The sequence below is a fragment of the Mobula hypostoma genome, chromosome 11, assembly GCF_963921235.1.
Source record: "Mobula hypostoma chromosome 11, sMobHyp1.1, whole genome shotgun sequence".
In the NCBI taxonomy this organism is placed as follows: domain Eukaryota; kingdom Metazoa; phylum Chordata; class Chondrichthyes; order Myliobatiformes; family Myliobatidae; genus Mobula; species Mobula hypostoma.
The window spans coordinates 3838629-3865035 of NC_086107.1; the positions used below are offsets into that span (position 1 = coordinate 3838629).

General features: G+C 43.0%; 1 protein-coding gene across 1 annotated transcript in view; it reads left to right on the plus strand.

Annotated features, from left to right (window-relative positions):
* The window catches only part of bmal1a (basic helix-loop-helix ARNT like 1a), a 70824-nt gene that overhangs the window by 15619 nt on the left and 28798 nt on the right, over positions 1–26407 (plus strand). The window contains exons 2-6 of the mRNA XM_063061587.1: positions 5465–5612; positions 14915–14953; positions 17251–17292; positions 21487–21644; positions 24635–24714. Of these exons, the coding sequence (XP_062917657.1) occupies positions 5473–5612; positions 14915–14953; positions 17251–17292; positions 21487–21644; positions 24635–24714 (459 nt within the window). The 5' untranslated portion in view covers positions 5465–5472. The remainder of the gene's footprint in view (positions 1–5464; positions 5613–14914; positions 14954–17250; positions 17293–21486; positions 21645–24634; positions 24715–26407) is intronic.

The following is a 26407-nucleotide window of genomic DNA, read 5'->3' on the forward strand; positions in this document are numbered from 1 at the left end:
ACGTATGTGTGATGAATGAATGAATCTGAGTGGTCCATTAAAACAAAATCTGAAAGCACCTCCTCTTTTCAAATCCATTTGCTGTATGAAGAGTTAATTCAGCAGTGCGGTGTTACCTCTTCCTGAGCAGCTGATTCATCTGACCTACTTTATTGTTTGACCCTAATTTGTGTTTTTGGCAAAGGTTCTTGCCCAACCACACACTTACCTAAGGCTGTTTGTGACTGCACAGAGGCATGCAAAGAAAACAAGATTTGCTGTGCAAATTCTATTTGGCACAGTTTAGGTCGACAGAAGCATTTACTGCTTTCCAGAGCGCTGAACTGCTCATTAGGCAAGGGAGTGACATTTGAAATAAACTGCAGTGTTTCTGAGACAGAGCACTTGGCAAGAGCTCAGATTTCTAAAAGGGAAGTTCGTGAGGAAGTGGCCTAGATGGCAAGTGTTCAAATGGCCTGGAATGTATCTTGGCAACAGGATTGACTGCAGTAACTGGCTAATTTTTTTTTTTCTCTTTTCTTGGAGCTGCCGGAATGTTTTGTAAAATAAGCTGTGTCTATTTTAGATACAGCCAGCTTATATAAGATCTTTTAATAGATACTGACTCTGCTCCCTCTAAGCCGCGCGGGTGCCTGGCCATGCAGTAACTGAAATGGTCCCATGCACATAACCTTTGTTGCTGCACAGCTGGAATTTTCTTTCATACAATGTGAATATAATGTGTGTAATCACTTGGATAATAGATTTCCTGACAATGAGTTAAAGAGAATAGCAAGCCTTTGACCCTGTTGCTATTGCAAACGGAACCAGTTTTGAATTTGGAAAAGAGAATGTATGACTGACAAAAAAACTCAGCTACTGTTACGAACAACGAAGAAAGTGTTGCCTCAAAAATACCACAGCAGTATTGTGATTTCAAATTTGTTGTTTCTGAGTAAGTTAAGACTGATTCAATTAAGGCGTTCACTGACATGTTGAACTACGTGCTTAGAACTGAAAAACTGTCAATTCTTGTTGACATCATTGAAACTTCACGCTTATGCACCGACTGCAAACATGGGTTCAGTCTCATGAATTCAATCAAATGTAAATCCAGAAAAGACTGGAAGTGGGACATTTGGATGAACTAATGTGGATTAAGATGTATCTTTCAAAATTAATGCAAAATTGATGCAAAATTAATCTGGACAGTGTTTATAGACAACACACTCAAAATGCTGGAGGAACTCAGCAGGCCAGGTAGTATCTATGGAAATGAATGAACACTCAACGTTTCAGGCTGAAACCCTTCATTTGGACTCTTTTCCATCGATGCTGCCTGGCCTGCTGAGTTTCTCCTGCATTTTGTGCGTGTTTGGATTTCCAGCATCTGCAAATTTTCCCTTGTCAATGTTTATAGAAAATGGATTTGTAATAAAGACAGGTCAGAAGGTTAACAAAAAGTGTTTTTTTTTGCTGTACAGTATTTCATTATACCTTTCAATTAATAAATAAAATCAAAAGTATGTGATTTTTCTATTTTAATTCTAAATATTCATAGTGTGCATATTACAAAAAAAAGTTTAAAGTGCGTGCAGTTCTGAGCAATGGTTGGTCCACGCAGCTGTGAAATAAATCTGAGGGAATGTTGGATACTGGTAGAGCCACACTTGACACAGGCAAAGTTGTGTCCACCTAATCCAACTAGTTCACTGGAAGGTTAATCAAACCAACGTCCATATCTTCTCCCAGGCCAACATCTCTCTTGCAGGATTCCCTAAAGTTTAACCAGCAGGTTGAGTTGGTGGTAAGGAAGGCAAGTACAATGCTAGCATTCATTTCAAGAGGACTAGAATATAAAAGCAAGGATATAAAGCTGAGGCTTTATAGGGCATTGGTCAGACCGCACTTGGAGTATTGTGAGCAGTTCTTGGCACCTTATCAAGGAAAGATGTTCTGGCATTGGAGAGGGCCCTGAGAAGGTTCACGAGAATGACTGCAGGAGTGAAAGTGTTAATGTATGAGGAGCATTTTTGATGGCCCTGGACCTGTACTCACTGGAATGTAGAAGAATGAGGAGAATCTCATTGAAACCTGTCTAATATTGAAAGGCCTAGACAGAATGGAGGTTTTGAGGTCATAGGTTAAGAGTGAAAGGTGAAAAGATTAATGGTTCAATTTAATATCAGAGAAGCTGAAATTCTTACTCTTCACAGACATCCACAAAAGAGAAGAAAAACATTAAAGAATGAATGACAGAAAAACATAAGAACCATGAATCCCCCTCCCCTTCCACGCATAAGCGGCAACAAAAGCATCAACCTTGCCCTCCCCCCACCACCCACCATGCAAGCAACAGGAAAGCCCCCAAAGAGGCCATGATCTAGAGTCATTCAAAAGGACCACTTGTCCACCCCATTCCAACACCTCGACATCCCGCAGGCTCTCTGTCAAACTAACGAGGGAGAGATATGTATCCCTTTGCCACAGTGAGAGGAGAGGTCACAATTGTTGCAATATGCAGTGTTGCCCATTTTGACAGCAGTGTGTACTGCTGTCTCACTGTTTCAGCCTTCTGCAATGCTTCAGTGGGCAACACCAGTGAGGAATCCACAGGGCTGCACCCTGAAAAGATATTGAAGCGAAGAAATTAAACTGTTTTGCGGATGAACTGGAGGAAGTTGCCGGCCATCTTTAGCTTAATGGGTACATGAGGAGAGCTTCACTTGGAGGTGGTGAGAGTGTGGAACGAACTGCCAATGGAAGTGGTGGATGCGGGTTGGATTTCAACATTTAAGAGAAATTTGGATGGGTACATGGATTGTGGGGAGGGGGTGCGGGTACAGAGAGCTATGGTCCAGGTGCAGACGGGCCAAAAGGACTGTTTCTGTGCTGTAGTGTTCTGTGACTCCATATAAGATATTAAACAAGTTGTGCGAAAAGATAACAATATAGTGATGTGGTGTTTGTAGTTTGTTGTCCATTCCGAAATCTGATGGCGGAGGGGGTGAAGAAGCTCTTCTTAAAATGTTGAGTGTGTCTCTTCAGGCTCCTGTACCTCATGATAGCCATGAGAAGAGGGCATGTCATGGATGGTGAAGGTCCTTTATGATGGTTACCGCCTTCCTGGGCATTGTATTTTGAAGATGTCCTCGGTAGTGGGAATAGGTAAAATGACGTAAATAGTGCAAAAAAAGAGCAAAATACTGAGGAAGTGTTTTGGGTTCCTTGTCCATTCAGAAATCTGGTGGTGTGTGTCTTCAGGCTTCTGAACCTCCTACCTGATGGTAGCAATGAGGAGAGGGCATGAGTTTGTGAAAGGTGCGATGGAAAGCAAATATGTTATTTCACCATTGATTTAGGACAAAGAACAAAAGGGAGGAAGTAGGATCATTTCAAGCAGATGAATTGGTAAGTATTCTTCTGTAAATTGGCCGGACAAAGATCTCTTCAGAATCAGAATTTGATTTAATACCACCAGCATATGTTGTGAAATCTGTTTTTGCTGCACGAGTACATTGCAATATATAGTAATAAAAACTATAAATTACAATGAAAACTTATGGACATTAATTAATAAGTAGGGCAAAAAAGAGAGTAAAGGTACTGAGGAAGTGCCTGTGGGTTCATTGTCCATTCACTAATCGGATGGTGGAGGGGAATGTTCTTGAAGCATTGAGCGTGTGTATTCGGACTGATGATGAGAAGAGGGCATGTCCTGGGTGATGGGGGTCTTTAATGATGGATGCCACCTTTTTGAGTCATCACCTTTTGAAGATGTGGCTGGATAGGCTAGTGCCCATGATGGAGTTTACGATTCTGGAATGGTTCCAGGGGACTGGAAAATTGCAAATGCCACTCCACTCTTTAAGAAGGGAGGGAGGCAAAAGACTGGAAATTATAGGACAGTTAGCCTGACTTCAGTGGTTGGGGAGATATTGGAAACTATTGTGAAGGATGAATTATTGGGGCACTTGGAGGCACATGATAAAATAGGCCAAAGTCAACATGGTTTCTTTAAGGAGAAATCTTGCCTGACAAGCCTTTTAGGAAATAACAGACAGGATAGATAAAGGAGAGTGAGTGGAAGCACTTACAGAAACAGAGTTCTACACTTGTTCTTCACAGGAGTGAATACTGAATCACTTGCATCTCAGGGGAGCAGTTTCGTTGATTTTATTTTGCACACAATTTCTTGGCTTCAAGCTACTGCACTTGGGTGTTGCTTAGAGGCTTCCTTGGACTGAGGTGAAAGAATCAGGTTGTGGTTACCTGATTGCAGGCGTTTACCATTGTGGGAGACGAGTCATATGTTACCTGCTTGATTATGGAGATATGTGGGTGCCTAAAGGGCGGTTAGTTTGGTAAACTTTCTGAATATCGAAAGGTCTAGATAGAGTGGACGTGGAGAGGATGTTTCCAATAGTGGGCGAGTCTGGGACCAGAGGGCACAGCCTCAGAATAGGAGGACACCCCTTTAGAATAGAAGAGGAGGAATTTCTTCAGCCAGATGGTGGTGAATCTGTGGAGGCTGAACTATTGGGTATATTTAAAGTGGTCAAAAGGTTCTGGACTAGTCAGGGTGTCAAAGGTTACAGGGATAAGGCAGGAGAATGGAGATAAGAGGGAAAATAAACCAGCTGTGACAGAATAGCAGAGCAGACTCGATGGGTTGAATAGTCTAATTCTGTTCCTATGCCTTATGGTCTTATAGTGTGTAGACGTAGTGGGTCACAATTGATGCACACATATGACCGGTTGAATTAAGAATTAATTGTACTTGGCAATACAGCAGATTCTGGTTAATTGGAACCAGTATATTTTGACCCAATTTAGAGGCTGCCCCAACTAGTTGAAGTTTCATGGAGATAGTTAAAAAGGTACAAATACGAAATCTGCCATTCACCTGAATAACAAATAATGTATTTAAATGAAATGCAGAACAAATTAGACACTGCCAATACTATAAAACTGTAATAGTTATGTTCACCAGCAACTTTTATGTGTGTTGCTTGATAGATATCTGTATTAGTTTGTAATAGTTATTGATGGAGGATTTCATCCAGTGAACGCTGCTATGTTCTTTTGATTGACTAAATGGACAAAATCAGCGCAGACTTCCAGTGCAGATAGTGGACTGCATTCATCACCTTCCTGCATGAAGTAGTGTCGTAATCCATAACAAGATTATCACAAATCTCTGCCTTTTAAATTGGCATCCATTGGCCCAACAGGCGCTACTTAAAAACTGTTCGCTGTAAGCATGGTGTAGTGTTTAACAGCCAAGCAAGTGCACAAGACTGACACTAGGTAGAAGCTGTTCGGCAACAGTCTCCTGTTCCAATTAAGTGGCATAGTGTCCCAAATAAATGAAGGGATTTCTGGTTAATTTCTTGATTTGTTTTTGTCCTTTAAGAATTGTCCCAAATAAGCAGCTGCCCTGATTAACTGATGGCCCAATTAACCGGAATCCACTGTATTTCAGATTATCCAATGGCAGACCAAAATATGGACATATCCTCGACAATAAATGATTTTATCTCGACCGATCCAACAGGATTGCTATCAGGCTCCTTGGGCACAGCAGCTATGGACTTCAACAGGAAAAGGAAAGGAAGTTCCACAGAGTATCAGTAAGTTTTAAGAGTACTTTCTCTTTTCTTTGGTTATTGTTTCCCTGCCTACAAGGATTTATAGAGTCATAGGGCACTACAGCACAGAAACTGGCCCCATCTAGTCGAGACTGAACGGTTATTCAGTCTCGTCCCATCAACCCACACCCGGACCAAGCCTTCCATATCCCTCCCCATCCATGTACTTTTCCAAACTTCTCTTTAATGTTGTAATCGAACCCACCTCCACCACTTCCACCAGCAGCTCGTTCCACACTCTCACTATCCCCTGAGTGAAGAAGTTGCCCCTCATGTTCCTCTTAAACATTTCACCTTTCACCCTTAAACCCATGATCTCTTGCTCTCTTCTCACCTCAACCAGCGTCAGTGGAAAAAGCCTGCTTGCATTAACCCATCTATAATCCTCGTAGTTTTGTGTACTTCTATCAAAGCTCCCCTCATTCTCGGATGCTGTAGGGAATGAAATCCTTTCAACCTTTCCCCATAACTCAGGTCCTCAAGTCCGGCAACATCCTTGTGAATTTTTTCTGCACTCCTTCACGCTTCTCTAGATCTTTCCTGTAGGAACTGACTGAAACTGGACACACTGCTCCAAATTAGGCCTGAACCTTATACAGCATGAATCTTCTTATGAATCTGTAATTCCAATTAAAAAGTGTCGAGCCCAATGTCTACCTTTTAACCATATCTGTGGTTGAAGTGTTTTTGTCATTCCTTCCCACACCTCCAGGCTTGTTGACTTCTTATTCAAGTATTAAAAGCTCCCAATTAGTCAGTGTCCTAAAATACACAAAGACAGAGAATTTGGAGGTAGTTGAGGGAGTTTCTAATGGACTGGTGAGTGACACCCACAACAGAGTTTCCATTACACTGAGGAAACAAGTTTTCTGTCCCCAGGGTTTATCAAGGTATTGTTATTGACTGCCAACAATTAACTACTCCGTGAGGATGAGGATGTGTGACATTTGACAGCATAGCTGAGAATCTGTGATGTGGAAATTTACTCCTTATTCTGGTCGATGGTGAGAGGGGAAACATTTAAAAAGGGATCTGAGGGGCATGTTTTTCACACAGTGGGTGGTAGGTGTGTTAATGTACTTGTCCAGGTCCAGGTGCAGATCCAGTGTTTAAAAGGCATTTAGATGGTAGATGGCAGGGAAAGGTTTAAAGAGGTATGGGGCAAATGCTCAACTTTATTTTGTTAGTTTTTATTATTTAGAGATACAGCTTGGTAACAGGCCCTTCCAGCCCAATGAGCCCGCACCGCCCATCCGATTGCTTTACAGCACCAGCAATCATTGATCCCTGACACTATTTGTAAGGAATTTGTACGTTCTCCCAATTACCCCACAGGTTTCCTCTGGGTTCCTCCCACATTCCAAAGACAAACGGATTAGGGTTAATAAATTGTGCTCATGCTGTGTTGGTGCAGAAGCATGGTGTCTCTTGCAGGCTCCCCCAATGTATTCCTCGCCGATTTGACTTTATGCAAATGACACATTTCTCTGTATGTTCCAGTGTACATATGACAAATAAAGTTAATCTTTTCTCTCTCTCCCTCTAACCTACCGATCACTATGTCTTTGTAATGTGGGACGAAACCAGAGCACCTGGAGAAAATCCACACAATCATGGGGAGAATGTACAAATTCCTTGCAGGCAGCAGTGGGAATTGAACCTGGATCGCTGGTACTGTAATAGCGTTATGCTATCCGCTACATGAATGCCAACAATTAAACACTCCATGAAGATGAGAAGATGTGACATTCGAGAGTATAGATGAGAATCTGTGGAAATTTTCCTTTTACTGGTGTTAATGGTGTGAAATGAACCATTTTAAACGGGATCTAAGTGGCACATTTTCCACGCAGAGGGTGGTAGGTACATGGAATGAGCAAATGGTAGAGACTGGTACAATTTCATTGTTTAAAAGACAATGAGACAGGTAGATGGCTAGGAAAAGTTTAGAGAGATATGGACCAAGAGCTCAGTAATGCCACAGTAGTGTAGTGTTTGGCACGATGCTATCACAGCTCAGGGCGCCAGAGTTCGGAGTTCGATCCTGGCATCTTCTGTAAGGAGTCTGTATGTCCATAAGACATAGGAGCAGAATTAGGCCATTCAGCCCATCAAGTCTGCTGTGCCATTCCATCATGGCTGATCTTGGTTCCCACTCAACCCCATACACCTGCCTTCTCGCCATATCCTTTGATGTCCTGATCAATCAGGAAACAATCAACTTCCGCCTTAAATATACCCATGGACTTGGCCTCCACCACAGTCTGTGGCAGAGCATTCCACAGATTCATTAGTCTCTGGCTAAAATAATTCCTCCTTACCTCTGTTCTAAAGGGTCACCCCTCAATTTTGAGGCTGTGCCCTCTATTCTGGACACCCCCATCATAGGAAACATTCTCTCCATATCCACCCTATCTAGCCACTTCAACATTCAGTAGTCCTCCCTGTGGAATGCGTGGATTTTCTCCTGGTGCTCTGGTTTCCTCCCACAGTCCAAAGACGTACCTGTTAGTAGGTTAATCGATCATTGTAAATTGTCCTGCGATTAGGCTAGGGTTAAATCAGGGGTTGCTGGGTGGTGCGGCTCAAAGGGCTGGAAGGGCCTGTTTGGCACTGTATCCCTAAATAAAATACGCAGTTTTATTTTATTATATCTATTACTTAGATTCGTAACTCATTCGCAAGGCCAGTGATGTTGTGGGGATGGAACTGGACCCTCTGACGGTGGTGTCTGAAAAGAGGATGCTGTCCAAGTTGCATGCCATCTTGGACAATGTCTCCCATCCACTACATAATGTACTGGGTGGGCACAGGAGTACATTCAGCCAGAGACTCATTCCACCGAGATGCAACACAGAGCGTCATAGGAAGTCATTCCTGCCTGTGGCCATCAAACTTTACAACTCCTCCCTTGAAGGGTCAGACACCCTGAGCCAATAGGCTGGTCCTGGACTTATTTCCTGGCATAATTTACATATTACTATTTAACTATTTATGGTTTTATTACTATTTAATTATTTATGGTGCAACTGTAATGAAAACCGGTTTCCCCCGGGATCAGTAAAGTATGACTATGACTATGACTAGATACACAACACGGTCACAAGCCTCTGCCAGCCAGTTACACTCATGTGACCCAATAACTTACTAACCTGTACATCTTTGGGATGTGGGAGGAAACTGGAGCACCAAGAACAGATTGTGTAAAACAGAGAGACCTGAACATACTGATCCATAATTCTTTGACAGTGGCGTCGTAGATAGATAGGGTCATAAAGAAAGCTTTTGGCACATTGGCCTTAAATCAGAGTATTAAGTACAGGAGATAAGATATAATGTTGAAGTTGTATAAGATGTTGGTGGGGCTAATTTCAAAGAATGTATAAATTATGCACCTTGAAATTTGTCTGCTTAATGGCAGCCACTCCATAATTTGGAGTATTATATGTAGTTTTGGTCACCTATCTAAAGGAAAGATATCAGTAAGATTGAAAGAGTACAGAGAAAATTTACAAGGATATTGTCAGGACTTGAGCATCTAAGTTACAAAGAAAGGTTGAATAGGTTAGGATTTTATTCTCTGGATATAGGTGTATAAAATCATGAGTGGTATAGACAGGGTCGTTGCAAGCAGTTTTTTTCCCTCTGAGGTTGGGTGAGACAAGGGCTTGAGGTAACTGGTTAAGGGCTAAAGGTAAAATGTTTACGAGGAAGATGTGCGGGGGGGGGAGGTAACTTATTCACTCGTAGGGCAGTGAGAGTGTTGAATGAGCTGCCAGTGGAATTGGTGGATGCAGGTTTGATTACAACATTTAAGACAAGTTTGGATAGGTACATGGATGGGAGGGTTGTGGAGGACTATTGACCAGGTATGGGTTGGTGGGACTAGGGAGAATAATAGCTCAGCATGGGCTAGAGGGGCCAAAGGGTCTGCTTCTGTGTTGTAGTGCTCTAAGACTCTATGACACCCAGAGAAAACCCACACGGTCACGGTGAGAAGGTACAAACTCCCTACTGATGGCAACGGGAATTGAACCTGGGTTGCTGGTGTTACGCTAACTGCACTCTGTGTTGGACGTGTTAGGACTGGTTGCTGTGCTTTAGTGCTGTAAGACTTTGTAACACCTTGGCATGGACTTGTTGCTGCGCTGCGTCTCGAATGTGGGTGTTGTAGCTATGGCTGGCATTAATTGCTTATCCCTGACTGGCATTGCAATTGAACAACTGGTCAGGCCACTTCAGGTTAAAATTTGGTTGAGGAAAAGGCGTCACCAAGCCTCGTTGCTCACAGGACATTTGTGAATGAGTTCAGTTCTATTCCACAAACTAGTTCCATTTCACAAACCAGTTCCTGATGATCACTTTTACCCATTCCTGCTGGCCCTGATGTTCTGCTGTAATAGCTGCCTTTCAACCACTCTGCCCCTTTCCATACCTCCTGCCTCATGTTTACATTCTTTTTCTTTCTCTTATTACTCTGTTGCAGCCTCGTAGAGCTCGACAGCACTGGAACAGACTCCTTGGCCCACCTAGTCCATGCTGAATGGTTAATCTGCCTCGTCCCATGACCCTGCACCTGGACTATATCCCTTCATTCCCCTCCCACCTATACACTTATCCAGACTTCGCATAAATGTTGCATCAAACCCACCTCCACCACTTCTCCTGGCAGTTCGTTCCACACTTGCACGCCCTCCGAGTGAAAAAGATCCCCTTCAGATTCCCCTTAAGCTATGACCTCTAGTTCTAGGCTCACCCAACCTCAGTGACAAAAGCCTGCTTGCATTCAATCTATCTATACCCCTCAATTTTATAGAACATAGAATAGTACAGCACAGTACAGGCCCTTCGGCCCACAACGTTGTGCCGACCCTTAAACCCTGCCTCCCATATAACCCCCCACCACCTTAAATTCCTCCATATACCTTTCCAGTACTCTTCACTAGTGTATCTGCATTCCACACACCAACCACTCTCTGAGTAAAAAACCTTCCTCTAATATTCCCCTTGAACTTCCCACCCTTTACCTTAAAGCCATGTCCTCTTGTATTGAGCAGTGGTGCCCTGGGGAAGAGGCGCTGGCTGTCCACTCTATCTATTCCTCTTAATATCTTGTATACCTCTATCATGTCTCCTCTCATCCTCCTCCTCTCCAAAGAGTAAAGCCCTAGCTCCCTTAATCTCTGATCATAATGCATACTCTCTAAACCAGGCAGCATCCTGGTAAATCTCCTCTGTACCCTTTCCAATGCTTCCACATCCTTCCTATAGTGAGGCGACCAGAACTGGACACAGTACTCCAAGTGCGGCCCAACCAGAGTTTTATAGAGCTGCATCATTACCTCGCAACTCTTAAACTCTATCCCTCGACTTATAAAGGCTAACACCCCATAAGCTTTCTTAACTACCCTATCTATCTGTGAGGCAACTTTCAGGGATCTGTGGACATGTACCCCGAGATCCCTCTGCTCCTCCACACTACCAAGTATCCTGCCATTTACTTTGTGCTCTGCCTTGGAGTTTGTCCTTCCAAAGTGTACCACCTCACACTTCTCCGGGTTGAACTCCATCTGCCATTTCTTAGCCCACTTCTGCATCCTATTAATGTCTCTCTGCAATCTTCAACAATCCTCTACACTATCCACAACACCACCAACCTTTGTGACGTTTGCAAACTTGCCAACCCACCCTTCTACCCCCACATCCAGGTCGTTAATAAAAATCACGAAAAGTAGAGGTCCCAGAACTGATCCTTGTCGGACACCACTAGTCACAACCCTCCAATCCGAATGTACTCCCTCCACCATGACCCTCTGCCTTCTGCAGGCAAGCCAATTCTGAATCCACCTGGCCAAACTTCCCTGGATCCCATGCCTTCTGACTTTCTGAATAAGCCTACCACGTGGAACCTTGTCAAATGCCTTACTAAAATCCATGTAGATCACATCCACTGCGCTACCCTCATCTATTTGCCTGGTCACCTCTTCAAAGAACTCTATCAGGCTTGTTAGACATGATCTGCCCTTCGCAAAGCCATGCTGACTGTCCCTGATCAGACCACGTTTCTCTAAATGCCCATAGATCCTATCTCTAAGAATCTTTTCCAGCAGCTTTCCCACCACAGACATAAGGCTCACTGGTCTATAATTACCCGGACTATCCCTACTACCTTTTTTGAACAAGGGGACAACATTCGTCTCCCTCCAATCCTCCGGTACCATTCCCATGGACAACGAGGCCATAAAGGTCCTAGCCAGAGGCTCAGCAATCTCTTCCCTCGCCTCATGGAGCAGCCTGGGGAATATTCTGTCAGGCCCCAGGGACTTATCTGTCTTAATGTATTTTAACAACTCCAACACCTCCTCTCCCTTAATATCAACATGCTCCAGAACATCAACTTCACTAATATTGTCCTCACCGTCATCAAGTTCCCTGACTAGTAATGCCATCCCTCCTCCCCTTCCCCCCCCCATATCCCTTTTAAAGCACTGAAATCCAGGAATATTGAGAATCCATTCCTGCCCTAGTGCCAGCCAAGACTCTGTAATGGCCACGACATCATAATTCCATGTATGTATCCAGGCTCTCAGTACATCACCTTTGTTCCTGATGCTTTTTGCATTGAAGTACATGCACTTTAGCCCTTCTACCTTACTACCTTTACACCCTTTATTCTGTTTCTCTTTCCTCAAAGCCTCTTTATATGTTAGATCTGGCTTTATTCCATGCACTATACTTGCAGTTCTCGCATGACCTTTATCCTCCTCCACCTCACTATCTGCTCTAACACTCTGGTTCCCCTCCCCCTGCAAATCTAGTTTAAACCCCCCGGAGCAGCAGTAGCAAACTTTGCCGCAAGGATGTTAGTCCCCCTCCAGTTCAGGTGCAACCCGTCCTGTCAGAACAGGTCCCACCTTCCCTGGAACAAGGCCCATTTGTCCAGAGACATGAAGCCCTCCCTTCTGCACCAACTCCTTAGCCACGTATTTAGCTGCATTATCTTCCTATTTCTAGCCTCTATTGTATACCTCTTTAAGATCTCCCCTCATTCTCCTGCACTGCAGAGAATAAAGTCCTAACCTATTCAAACTTTCCCTATAACAGGTCCTCAAGCCCTGGCAATATCCCTGTAATTTTTTTCCTGCTTCTTTTCCTCTCGCCGTCATCCCATTCTCCTTCCATGCCTGTGCATCTAGGTAGCTGATCTTTTGTGTATTTAAACATCTCTAGCATCTCATTTAATGGGGTGCCACAGTAACGAGGCAGTTAGCACGCTGCTGTTACAGCTCAGAGGGTCAGTTCGGAATTCAGTTCCAGCATCCTTTGTAAGCAAGTTTGTACGTTCCTTCCCATGTGTGTGTGCCTCTCCTCCGGGTGCTGTGTTTTCCTTCCAGAGTCCAAAGGTGTAGGTTACTTGGTCATTGTAAATTGTCTTGTGATTAGCCTACGGCTAAATAGGCAGATTGCTGGATGCCACTGCTTGAAGGGCTGGAAGGGCTGGAAGGGCCTGGTCCACTCTGTATCACTAAATAAAATAAATAAATAAAAGTTGATTGAATATTTCACCGTTTCGCAATGGGTAAAATACCCATCGTTTGTAACTAAAGGAACACTTTTCAAGTGCTGTCTCTATTGCAGGAAACCTACCCAAGCAGCAAAGGGATGATGATTGGATAGTGATATTGATTCTTAACCTGGAATAGCTAACCAGCTCCATGATCTTTTGAATCAGAATCAGGTTTAATAGCATGTCGTATGTCGTGAAATTTGTTGTTTAACAGCAGCAGTACATTGTAATCTGTAATAATTAAATAAAACCTAAAAATTACAATAAGCAGTAGATATAAAAAGTTACCTCCTCGTTGATGGTAGCAATGGGAAGAGGGCATTCCTGGCTGATGGGTTCCTTAATGATGGATGCAGACTTTCTGAGGCATCACCTACTGAATGTATCCTCAATACTGCGGAGGTTAGTGACCATGATGGAGCTGGCTGAGTTTACAACGCTCTGCAGGTCCTGTGCAGTGGCCCCAGCGGCTGATATAGCTAGCCAGTTAGAATGCTCTCCACGATAGCTCTGTAAAATTCTGGGAGTGCATCACCCTGTCTATCTGTGACTCCACTTTCTGTGACCCATGTTCTTGTACTCCAAGATCCTTCTATTCTACGGCACTTCACAAGGCCCTGCCATTCACTGTGAAAGTCCTACCTGGATTAGACCTTCCTAAATACAAAACCTCGCACATCTGAATTGAACTCCATTTGCCGTACCTTGGCCCATGTACTCAGATGATGCCCCTGTAGTTTCTGATAATATTCTTCATTGTCCGTTATATTACCTATAAAACTGCGGATTTCAAACTTGTGAACCATGCCTCGTACCTTCTTAGCCAATTTGTTGATGCACACTCAGTGGACACTTTATTAGGTACAGGAATATACCCAATAAAGTTGCCACATGAGTGGAACCTCGAGTGGTCTTCTGCTGCTGTAGCCCAGCCACTTCAAAGAAATGATGGTCTTCTGCACACCACTGTTGTAATGTGTGGTTATTTGAGTTACCATCGCCTTCCTGTCAGCTTGAACTAGTCTGGCCATTCTCCCCTGATCTCTCTCTTTGATAAGGCATTTTCACCCACAGAATTGCTCCTCACTGGATGTTTTTGTTTTTCACACTATTCTATGTAAACTCTAGAGACTGTTGTGCATGAAAATCCCAAGAGATCAGCCATTTCTGAGATACTCAAACCACCCCATCTGGTACCAACAATCATTCCACGGTCAAAGTCACCTAGAACACACTTCTTCCCATTTTGTTGTTTGGTCTGAGCACTAATTGAACTTCTTGACCATGTCTGCATACTTTTATGTATTGAGTTGCTGTCACACAACGGGCTGATTAGATATTTGCGTTAACGAGCAGGTGTACAGGTGTACTTAATAAAGTGGCAATTGAATGTAGATGACAAATAGATATGGACTCAGCACTGTCTTCTGAGGCACACCACTAGTCATGTGATTCCTGTTTGGGGAAAAAAAAATCTACAATCACCCTCTGCTTTCTACCATCAACCCAGTTGCATATCCGGTTAGCTAGTTCTCTCTGGATCCCATGTGATGAAACCTTGCAGTGCAGCCTCTCATGTGGAACCTTCTCAAAGACCTTACTGAAGTCCATATAAACCACATCTACTGTCCTGCCCTCATCAACCTTCTTGCTCACCTCATCAAAACAATCAATCAAGTTTGTAATACGTGATCTCCCATTTACCTCTTGTTTTCAGGGACAGTATGGAGACAGACAAAGAAGACCAGCATAGCAGGTATGGTCAAAAGTTAGTTTAAAAATTAGTTTGCAACACTTTACTTTCTGGTAGGTTTAGATGTATTTATTCATCACACGTGCAGTACATTGAATCATAGAATGAAATGTGTTGTTTGTGTTGACAACCACCACAATCTGAGGATGAGCTGGAGGCACCTTGCAAGTGTCACTGCTTACTCTGGCATCAACAAAGTGTGCCACCATGATAAACAGAGCAACGTGCAGTCAACAAGCAACAATGATAAAACAAACTCTTTTACCACCAGTGTACCCATACGCAGAGATGGTCCTCCAACCTCAGACGTGCTGTCCCTGAGCCTCCGACCTCCAGACTGTGGCCCTGAACTTGCAGACATTGGGCCTCTGACCTCCAGATTCCCTAACATACAAACTTTGACTTTCTGGCTTCAACCTTCGGACTCACCTACCTAGGGGCCTTGACCCAGGACTCTCTGATCAGGCATCTCTAACCTCAGGACCTGCCAACTAACTTCGGACCTCCAGTCCCAGGACTCACTGTTTCCTGACCTCAGTGATCGTCGGCCCTCATTCTCCAGACCTCAAACAATTGGACAATGTCTTCAGAGATCGCTAGCCTCTGGCGCCTGAACTCCAACCTCTGGTTCCTTCTCCTAGCTCTCCGTTTACTGCCCCTGACCTCATCCCTGTCCCTACCCCTAACCTGACCCACACTGATGCCAAAAAAACCATCCTTGCGAACCAAAAAAAAAAAAACAGGCCACAAACCTGTGCCACTTAAAACAAGCTCTTTGGACCATCACCACAATTCCAGTCTAACTAATGTCAACTAGAGGCACATTGCCCATATCCCTCTAAATGCCTCTTGGGAGATGGCCTTCATAAGCACTCAAGGGTGGCGATTTGGCAAGCTACTCTCAAAGATAGGTGGAGGAGCAGGTAGTGTTGAGGAAGCAGGGAGTCTGCAGAAGGCCTTAGACAGATTGGGAGAATGGCCAAAGAAATGTTAGATGCAATACAGTGTAAGACAGAGCGTGGTTATGCACCGAAGGAATAAATGTGTAGACTGTTTTCTAATCGCGGAGAAAATTCAGAAATCAGAGGTGCAAAGGGACTTGGGAGTCCTCCTGCACAATTTCCTAAAGGTTAACTTGCGGGTTGAGTTAAGGAAGGAAGGCAAATGCAATGTTAGCATTCATTTCAAGAGGACTAGAATATTCAAAGATTCAAAGTACATTTGTTATCAAATTATGTATACAGAGTACAACTCTGAGATTCATCCTCTTGCTTAATATAAGAGCAGGGATGTAATGCTGAGGCTTTATAAGGCATTGATCAGACCTCACTTGAAGTATTGTGATCAGTTTTGGGCACTTTATCTAAGAATGGATGTGCTGGCATTGGAGGGGGTCCAGAGAAAGTTCACAAGAATGATTCTGGGAATTAAAGGTTTAATGTATAAAGAACATTTAATGGTGCTGGGCTCATACTCGCTGGAATTTAGGAGAATGGGGAGGGATGACATTGAAACCTATTGAATGTTGAAAGGCCTGGATAGACTGAACATGGGGAGGGTGTTTCCTATAGAGGGGGAGTAGGACTAGAGGGTGTCCATTTGGAATAGAGATGAGGAAGAATTTCTTTAGCCAGAGTGTGGTGAATCTGTGGAATTTATTACCACAGTCATTGGCTGTGTTTAAGGTAGAGGTTGATAGGTTCTTGATTAGTCAGGGCATGGAAAGTTACGGGAAGAATGCAGGAGGATGGGCTCGAGAGGGAAAATGGATCAGCCATGATGAAATGGCGGAGTAAACACGAACGGTTGAGTGGCCTAATTCTGCTTCTATGTCCAATGGTCTTATTCAGTATTTAAAGCGAAGATTGATAAGTTCCTGATTAGTAAGGGTGTCAAAAGTTACAGAGAGAACGCTGGAGAATGGGGTTGCAGGGGATAATAATCAGCTGTGATCGAATGATAGAGTAGACTCAATGGGCCGAATGGCCAAATTCAGCTCCTATGTCTTATGGCTTTATCTATTTATTACAAATATCTGCTGCTCCTTTCAATGGTCATCCACAATCCAGTTATTAGCTCCCCCAAATAAATAAGCCTGTTTTTAGGGCTTTGTTTCAGTTGCTCTTCAGCGCCGTGCTGACAGAAATAAGTACAATAGATTCAAGCAATCTCTGTGTGATGTACAATTCATCCTACGATGCACTGAATCCACTTTTATAACTTTTGTACCTCTGGCTTTTGAGCTTTTTGTGGTCCATAAGTTGGATAGTTTCACAGCATTTGTCTCACTCCTTGTCTAGGATGGAATGTACGGACCAACATGGGAGAGTGAAAAATGCCAGGTAATCCTCTGTCTCTAAAGCCTGTGATCTTGACTATAGCTTGCTCTTATTTATTTGTGTTTAGAGATACAGTGCGGAACAGGCCCTTTCAACCCAAAGAGCTGTGCTGCCCAGCAACCTACTGGTTTAACCCTAGACGATCCCAGGACAACTTACAATGACCAATTAACCTACTATATCCTTGGATGGGAGGAAACCCACCGGGTCACGAGAAGATCGTGCAGACTTTCTTACAGAGGATGCTGGAATTGAACTCTGATCTCTGATGCCCCGAGCTGTAATACTGTCGTGCTAACCACTACGCTCCCATGGGCAGTGAGATGAGTGGAGATGGTAATGTTGAAAATCCATGTTATTTGCAATGGAATAATCGCGAATGATTTTCTTTGGCCAGGTGGTTCTAGAATCAAAATGAAATACAGCACAGAAGGAAGTTATTTGATCTATAACTTCTGTTGTGGCTGTAAAAGATAGAACAGTACAGGCCCTTCGGCCCACAGTGTTGTGCATCTACAACACCCTTGGCAGCATGCGTGTGTGTTTAAAAATACACCTACCTCTGTATCTCCCCTAGAGTTTTCTTTAAAGTTACGCCTCCTTGTATTGTCCATTTCCACCCTGGGAAAAAGTCCTTGACTGTCCACTCTGTCTGCCTCTTATCGTCTTGTACACATCTATCAAGTCATCTCTCATCCTCCTTTACTCTATACTGTATAGAAAAGCCCAACCTCGCTCAGCCTATTCTCATAATACATGCTCTCTAATCCAGGCAACATCCTGGTAAATCTCCTCGGTACCCTCTTTTAAGTTTTCCAGGTCCTTCCTATAATGAGCAAGCAGAACTCCCGAGTGAGAAGGACCAATATAGACCAGGACATTTCCCAGCTCTGTCCATATCTTTCTGCCAATTACAAATCTGTTCTCTACTTAAGAGCAAGAGGTTCTTCGTAATTGGTAAATAACGACACTCAAAATTTTGCTTAGTGATCAGAGGAAAAGATGATGCCTCAGCAAGGTAGCATCCATTGTTAAGAACCCCCATCACCTAGGACATACCCTCTTCTTATTGTTTCTATCACGGAGGAGATACAGGAACCTGAAGAAACCCACACAATGTTTCAGGAACAGCTTCTTCCTTGCCACCATCATACTTCTGAATGAGTAATGAACACATGTACACCACTATTTTTCCCTTCTCTTTATATAGTACCTACTTAATTTAATATAGGTAATTTCTTACTGTAATTTATAGTTTGTTTTGAATTATGTGTTGCAATGTACTACTGCCACAAAACAACAAATTTCATGACATACCTGATTCTGATTCTGAAATGTGCCGGATAAATGCCTTTACCACACAATTCCAATTCATTGAGAAGGTCCACTGTCACTATCCTTACTGAATGGTTGCATGTTTAGCCAGCAATGTTCACTTCTTGAGTGGATAACTAAAAGAAGATTGTTAATTTCATTTCTTAAATTGATATTTAACTACACTCCTAAACTGTGGAACTCAATGCTTAGAACTACAAGGGATATAGATTCAGTTGACACCTTTATACGCCAGCTATTAAAAGCTACTAATTCAACCTCACTTCTAACTAACATCTGTTTGTCTTTTATTTTCATGTCAGAATCAGGTTTAATATCGCTGGCATTATGTTGTGAAATTTGTTGTTTTGTGCCAGCAATACATTGCAATACTGTACACAATAATAATAAAACTTAAGTAGATAGAGGTAGATACAGTTGAAGTCAGAAGTTTACGTACACCTTAGCCAAATACATTTAAGCTCAGTTTTTCACAATTCCTGACATTTAATCCTAAAAAACATTCCCTGTCTTAGGTCAGTTAGGATCACTACTTTATTTTAAGAATGTGAAATATCAGAATAATAGTAGGGAGAATGATTTATTTCAGCTTTTATTTCTTTCATCACTTTCCCAGTGGGTCAGAAGTTTACATACACTTTGTTAGGATTTGGTAGCATTGCCTTTAAATTTTGTTTAACTTGAGTCAAACGTTTTGGGTTGCCTTCCACAAGCTTCTCACTGTAAGTTGCTGGAATTTTGTTCCATTCCTCCAGACAGAACTGGTGTAACTGAGTCAGGTTTGTAGACCACCTTGCTCGCACATGCTTTTTCAGTTCTGCCCACAAATTTTCTATCGAATTAAGGTCAGAAAATGATGTCAAGTCTGGTTCATCCTTGGGAGCAATTTCCAAACACCTGAAGGTACCACGTTCATCTGTACAAACAATAGTAGGCAAGTATAAACACTATGGGACCACGCAGTCGTCATACCGCTCAGGAAGGAGACACATTCTGTCTCCTAGAGATGAACGTACTTTGGCGCAAAAAGTGCAAATCAATCCCAGATCAACGGCAAAGGACTTTGTGAAGATGCTGGAGGAAACAGGTAGACAAGTATCTATATCCACAGTAAAACGAGTCCTTTATCGACATAACCTGAAAGGCTGCTCACTAAGGAAGAAGCCACTGCTCCAAAACCGCCATGAAAAAGCCAGACTACAGTTTGCAAGTGCACATGGGGACAAAGATGTTACTTTTTGGAGAAATGTCCTCTGGTCTGATGAAACAAAAATTGAACTGTTTGACCATAATGACCATCGTTATGTTTGGAGGGAAAAGGGTGAGGCTTGCAAGCTGAAGAACACCATCCCAACTGTGAAGCATTGGGGTGGCAGCATCATGTTGTGGGGGTGCTTTGCTGCAGGAGGGACTGGTGCACTTCACAAAATAGATGGCATCATGAGGAAGGAAAATTATGTGGATATATTGAAGCAACATCTCAAGACATCAGCCAGGAAGTTAAAGCTCAGTTGCAAATGGGTCTTCCAAATGGAGAATGGCCCCAAGCATACCTCCAAAGTTGTGGCAAAATTGCTTAAGGACAGCAAAGTCAAGGTATGGAGTGGCCATCACACAGCCCTGACCTCAATCAGATAGAAAATTTGTGGACAGAACTGAAAAAGCGTGTGCGAGCAAGGAGGCCTACAAACCTGACTCAGTTACACCAGTTCTGTCTGGAGGAATGGAACAAAATTCCAGGAACTTACTGTGAGAAGCTTGTGGAAGGCAACCCAAAACGTTTGACCCAAGTTAAACAATTTAAAGGCAATGCTACCAAATCCTAACAAAGTATATGTAAACTTCTGACCCACTGGGAAAGTGATGAAAGAAATAAAAGCTGAAATAAATCATTCTCCCTATTATTCTGACATTTCACATTCTTAAAATAAAGTAGTGATCCTAACTGACCAGGAAAGACAGGGAATGTTTTCTTGGATTAAATGTCAGGAATTGTGAAAAACTGAGTTTAAACGTATTTGGCTAAGGTGTATGTAAACTTCTGACTTCCAACGGTATACAGGCTGGCCGATGGTGTAGTGGCATCAGCACTGGATTCTGATGCAGATGGTCTCGAGTCGGAATCTAGTCGGATCCCAACCTGGGCAGCAGCAGTATCTGCGCAGAAGAAAGGCCTGGCAATCTATTTCCGTATCCTGCCACGAGAACCTTGTGGACAGCTACACTATCCATAGGGTCGCCATGAGTCGATGGCGACTCAACGGCACTCAACAACAACATATATATTGCAGAAAGAAAGGGGAAGGGGAAGAATAGTGAGGTAGTGTTCATGGGTTCATTGTCCATTCAGAAATCTGCGGGGAAGAAGCTGTTCCTGAAATGTTGAGTGTGTGCCTTCATGCTCCTGTGCCTCCTCATGGTAACTATGAGAAGGGGGCATGTCCTGGGTGATGGGGGTCCTTAATGATAGATGCCAACTTTTTGAGGAATCACCTTTTGAAGATGTCTTCGATGCTGAGGAGACTAGTGTCCTTGATGGAGGTGGCTGAGTTTCCAACTTCCTGCAGCGTTCTCTGATCCTGTGCCGTGACCCATCTTTTCGTCTTTTATTTGTACTTTATCCCATCGTAAGGCACTTTGAACTATATCGTCTGCGGGAAGAGTGCTCGATGAGTAAGTTAAATAAATAATAAATATGTTTTGTAAATGAGGGCGATAATTGACAAAGCAAACAAAACAGACAGCAGAGGGGAAGCTGTCTTTAAATAATAATGAATAACAAGAAACCGTTTAGCAGTGTGACTTCTTGTTGAGCTTGCTTCAGGAGAAACGGTGCATCCTGTTCTTTGATTTGTTTTTCAGGGAGGCTCACAGCCAGATTGAAAAGCGGCGGCGGGATAAGATGAACAGCTTCATTGATGAGTTGGCATCAATGGTGCCAACGTGCAACGCCATGTCTAGGAAACTGGACAAGCTTACTGTGCTTAGGATGGCTGTACAGCACATGAAGACCCTTCGAGGTGAATATGTAGTATGAAACTGGATTGTGTTCATCTGAGGCTGAGCTAGCATGAGATGGGGAACTACTGTGTGCTTGTTCTTGCAGAAACATGGCTCCAGGACAACATCCATACACCATCAGTCTATAGGCCGTGACACTTGGAGAGTTGTGCTGTATTACTTTTTTCAATTTTTTTTGGTAACTGTTTTTGCTGCTATCATAATTGTATGTGCTATGTGTGCCATGCACGATATGTGACTGCTGTTTCCGCATTTTGCACCATGGTTGCAGAGGAACGCTGTTTCATTTGGCTGTATTCATGTGCATGGTTGAATGACAATTAACCTTGCTTTGTGCGCTTGTGTTTAGTAGGAGATATACAAGTGTAATCAGTGGGTAGTGTAGCGGTTAGCGTAACGCTTTGCGGTGCCAGTGATTGGGGTTCATTTCTTGCTGCTGTCTGTAAGGAGTTTGTATGTGACTGTGTGGGTTTCCTTCGGGTGCTTTGGTTTCCTCCCACATTCCAAAGGGTTAGGGTTAGTACATTGTGGGCATAGTATGTTGGCGCCAGAAGTTTGGCGACACTTGCAGGCTATGCCCAGCACATCCTTAGACTGTGTTGGTCGTTGACACAAACGAAGCATTTCACTGTACGCTTTGATATTTTTATGTACATGTGACAAATAAAGCTAATCTTTTGAATATTTTGACAGCCAGCCCTTCAATCCTGCAAGACTGTTGTTCTTTTTTGTGAAGGTGTCCTGGATCTCAAACAACTGTAATTTTCATACAAAGAATTGCTAGGTGATTATACATCACGATCTCCGTGATTCATCCTTCCTTGTTCTCATAGAATCCAAAAATAAAGGTGTTAACAAATCTCAACAATCGGGTTTTCTTAATGGGTCTCCAAACTAAGGATTAGAGATGGGAACCCGAGGTCCAAAGTGAATTGTTGCTCAAGTACTGTACATTGCAATACCTTCAGTTAATAGTTCAAGTTTATTGTCAACTGACTACATATATACAACCAAGCAAAACAACATTCCTCTGGAGAATGGGGTACATCCACAATATACATGTACAACCCAATGAAACAACATTCCTCTGGACCACGGTCACCCACAATACATATATACAACCCAACGAAACAACATTCCTCTGGACCACGGTCACCCACAATACATATATACAACCCAACGAAACAACATTCCTCTGGACCACGGTCACCCACAATACATATATACAACCCAACAAAACAACATTCCTCTGGACCACGGTCACCCACAATACATATATACAACCAAATGAAACAACGTTCCTCTGGACCACAGTCACCCACAATACATATATACAACCAAATGAAACAACGTTCCTCTGGACCACGGTCACCCACAATACGTATATACAACCCAACGAAACAACGTTCCTCTGGACCAGGGTCACCCACAATACGTATATACAACCCAATGAAACAACGTTCCTCTGGACCAGGGTCACCCACAATACGTATATATAACCAAACGAAACAACGTTCCTCTGGACCAGAGTCACCCACAATACATATATACAACCAAACGAAACAACGTTCCTCTGGACCACGGTCACCCACAATACATATATACAACCAAACGAAACAACGTTCCTCTGGACCACGGTCACCCACAATACATATATACAACCAAATGAAACAACGTTCCACTGGACCAGGGTCACCCACAATACATATATACAACCCAACGAAACAAAGTTCCTCTGGACCACGGTCACCCACAATACATATATACAATCAAACGAAACAACGTTCCTCTGGACCACGGTCACCCACAATACATATAACACACACACACACCATATAAACCAATATATTACCACAAATAAATTAATAAAATATATTTCAAAGTACACGTTGTGCACAGCACAGTAAGCAACTCGTTTCCTATTGACGAGACGTTGGTGGCGGCAGAGTATTCATCAGTCTCACAGCCTGAGGGAAGAAGCTGTTACCCAGTCTGGCAGTCCTCATTCTGTTGCTCTTGTACCTCCTTCCTGATGGTGGTGGATCAAAGAGACTGTGAGATGGGTGGTAAGGATCCTCAACAATGCTTCAGATCCTTCATCTGCAACACTGCCAGTAAATGTTATAAGTAGTTCAAATATATCATCAGTGGCCACTCTATCAGATACACCTGTATACCTGCTTGTTAATGCAAATATCTAATCAGCCAATCATGTGGCAGAAAGTCAACCCATAAAAGTATGCAGACATGGTCAAGAGGTTCAGCTGGTGTTCAGACCAAAGATCAGAATGGGAAAGAAATGTGATTTAAGTGACTTTGTCAGATTTGGAACCAGTTGGGGTAGTTTGAGTATGTCAGAAACTGTTGATCTCCTGGGATTTTCATGCAAAACAATCTCTAGAGCAGAGGTTCCCAACCTTTTTTAAGCCATGGACCAATACCATTAAGCAAGGGAACCACGGACCCTTGCTTCAGGAAGGGTCAGGAACTCCTGCTGTAGAGTTTACAGAGAAAGGTGTGGAAAAATAAAACAAAAATCCAGTGAGCAGCCGTTCTGTGGGTGAAAACACCATGTTAATGAGAGAGGTCAGAGGAGAATGGCCAGGCTGGTTCAAGCTGACAAGAACGTGACAGTAACTCAGATAACCATGTGTTACAACAGCGGTGTGAAGAAGAGCATCTCTGAACGCACACGTTGAACCTTAAAGTGGATGGGCTACAGCAGCCAAAGACCACGACTGTACACTCAGTCCTGACGAAGGGTCTCGGCCTGAAACGTTGACTGCGCCTCTTCCTATAGATGCTGCCTGGCCTGCTGCGTTCACCAGCAACTTTGATGTGTGTTGCTGTACACTCAGTGACCACTTCATTAGGTTCAAGAGGTACAATCTAATAAAGTGACCACTGAGTGTAGATTAGCAGTTGGAATTTCATTGCACTGTCTATTCCGTGTTGTTTAAAATCTGTTGTGTTGATTTCTGTGTTTCAGGAGCTACCAATGCCTACACAGAAGCCAACTACAAACCTGCTTTTCTGTCCGACGATGAGCTGAAGCATCTCATCCTCAGGGTTGGTTTATTTTAAAATAGTTCCATGTTGTTTTGTTTTTGATGAACTCCCAAGACTGTGCTGTTTATTGTCTGCTTGCCTGGCTATGACCTTCTTTGGAAATTGTGCCTTTTCTAACGCTCCAGGAACAAATGATCTTGGGCTTTCTCTGATTGTTAGATGAACTGACCTGTCTGGAAGGACAGAAACAAATTGAATAGTTAAATATCCAAGATGAAGGCTCCATCCTTTCTTTTAAACCCTTTAACTATAAGTGAAGAACAAATTAACCAGCTCATCACCTAAAGCGTGTTGTACTTATACTGCAGATAATCTGGTTCTGCAGTCCACACCACTTATCCTGGTGGAAGTAGCTACCTCAAGGAGTATTTTGAAGGACAAAGCATTGATATGCCTTGAGGTAACACACACAGAGCGCTGGAGGAACTCATCAGGTCAGGCAGCATCTATGGAGAGGAATAAATAGCCGAGACATTTCATCAGGACTTGACCTTCGAAGGTCTTGGCCTGAAATGTTGACTGTTTATCCACCTCTATGGATGCTGCCTGACCTGCTGAGTTCTTCCAGCATTTGTGTGTGCTACTGTGGATTTCCAGCATCTGCAGAATCTCTTGTGTTAATTATATTCCTTGAGGCTGCTACTTCTAGGAGTCGTAGATCGAGTGGGTGGCCGGAGACTTTCTCCCAGGGTGGAAATGGCTAATATGAAGGGGCATGATTTTAAGGTGATTGTAAGAAAGAATAGGGGGGATGTCTGAGGTAGGTTTTTCCACAGAGAATGTCAGGTACATGGAACGTGCTGCCAGGAGTGGTGGTAGAGGCAGATACATAAGGAACATTTAAGAAACTTTAATTAGGCACATGGGTTATAGAAAAATGGAGGGCTATGTGGGAGGGAAGAGTTAGATTGATTTTAGAGTTGGTTAAAAGGTTGGTACAATGTCTTGGGCTGAAGGGCCTGTACTATGCTATAGTATTCTATATTCTATGATATATTTAAGAGAAGAAAGATAAACATTGAAAGACAATTTGGGGAAAGAGATTCAAAACAAAGAATGGCATCATGAGATAATTAGGCGGGTTTTGCTCTAAAGTTCAAAAAGTTCCAAGTAAATTTATTATCAAAGTACATATATGTCACCATATACAACACTGCGATTTGTTTTCTTGCGGGCATACTCCATAAATCCAATAACCATAATAGAATCAGTGGCAGACCACACCCAACAGGGCAGACAACCAGTGGGCAAAAGATAACAGACTGTGTAAATACAAAAGAAAAAAACGGAAATAATAATAATAATAAATAAATAATCAATAAATATTGAGAACATGAGATGAAGAGTCATTGAAAGTCCTTGAAATTCCATTGGTTGTAGGAACATTTCAATGATGGGGCAAGGGAAGTTGAGTGAAGTTACCTCTTTGGTTGAGGGGTAATAACTGATCCTGAACCTGGTGGTGTGAGTCCTGAGGTTCCGGTACCACCTCCTTGATGGCAGCAGTGAGAAGAGAGCATGTCTTGGGTGGTGGAGGTCCCTGATGATGGATGCTGCTTTCCTGCGACAGCCCTCAGGGTAGATGTGCTCAATGGTGGGGAGGGCTTTACCCATGATATACTGGACCATAGCCACTACGTTTTGTAGGATCTTCAGTTCAAGGGCATTCACGTTTCCATACCAGGATGTGATG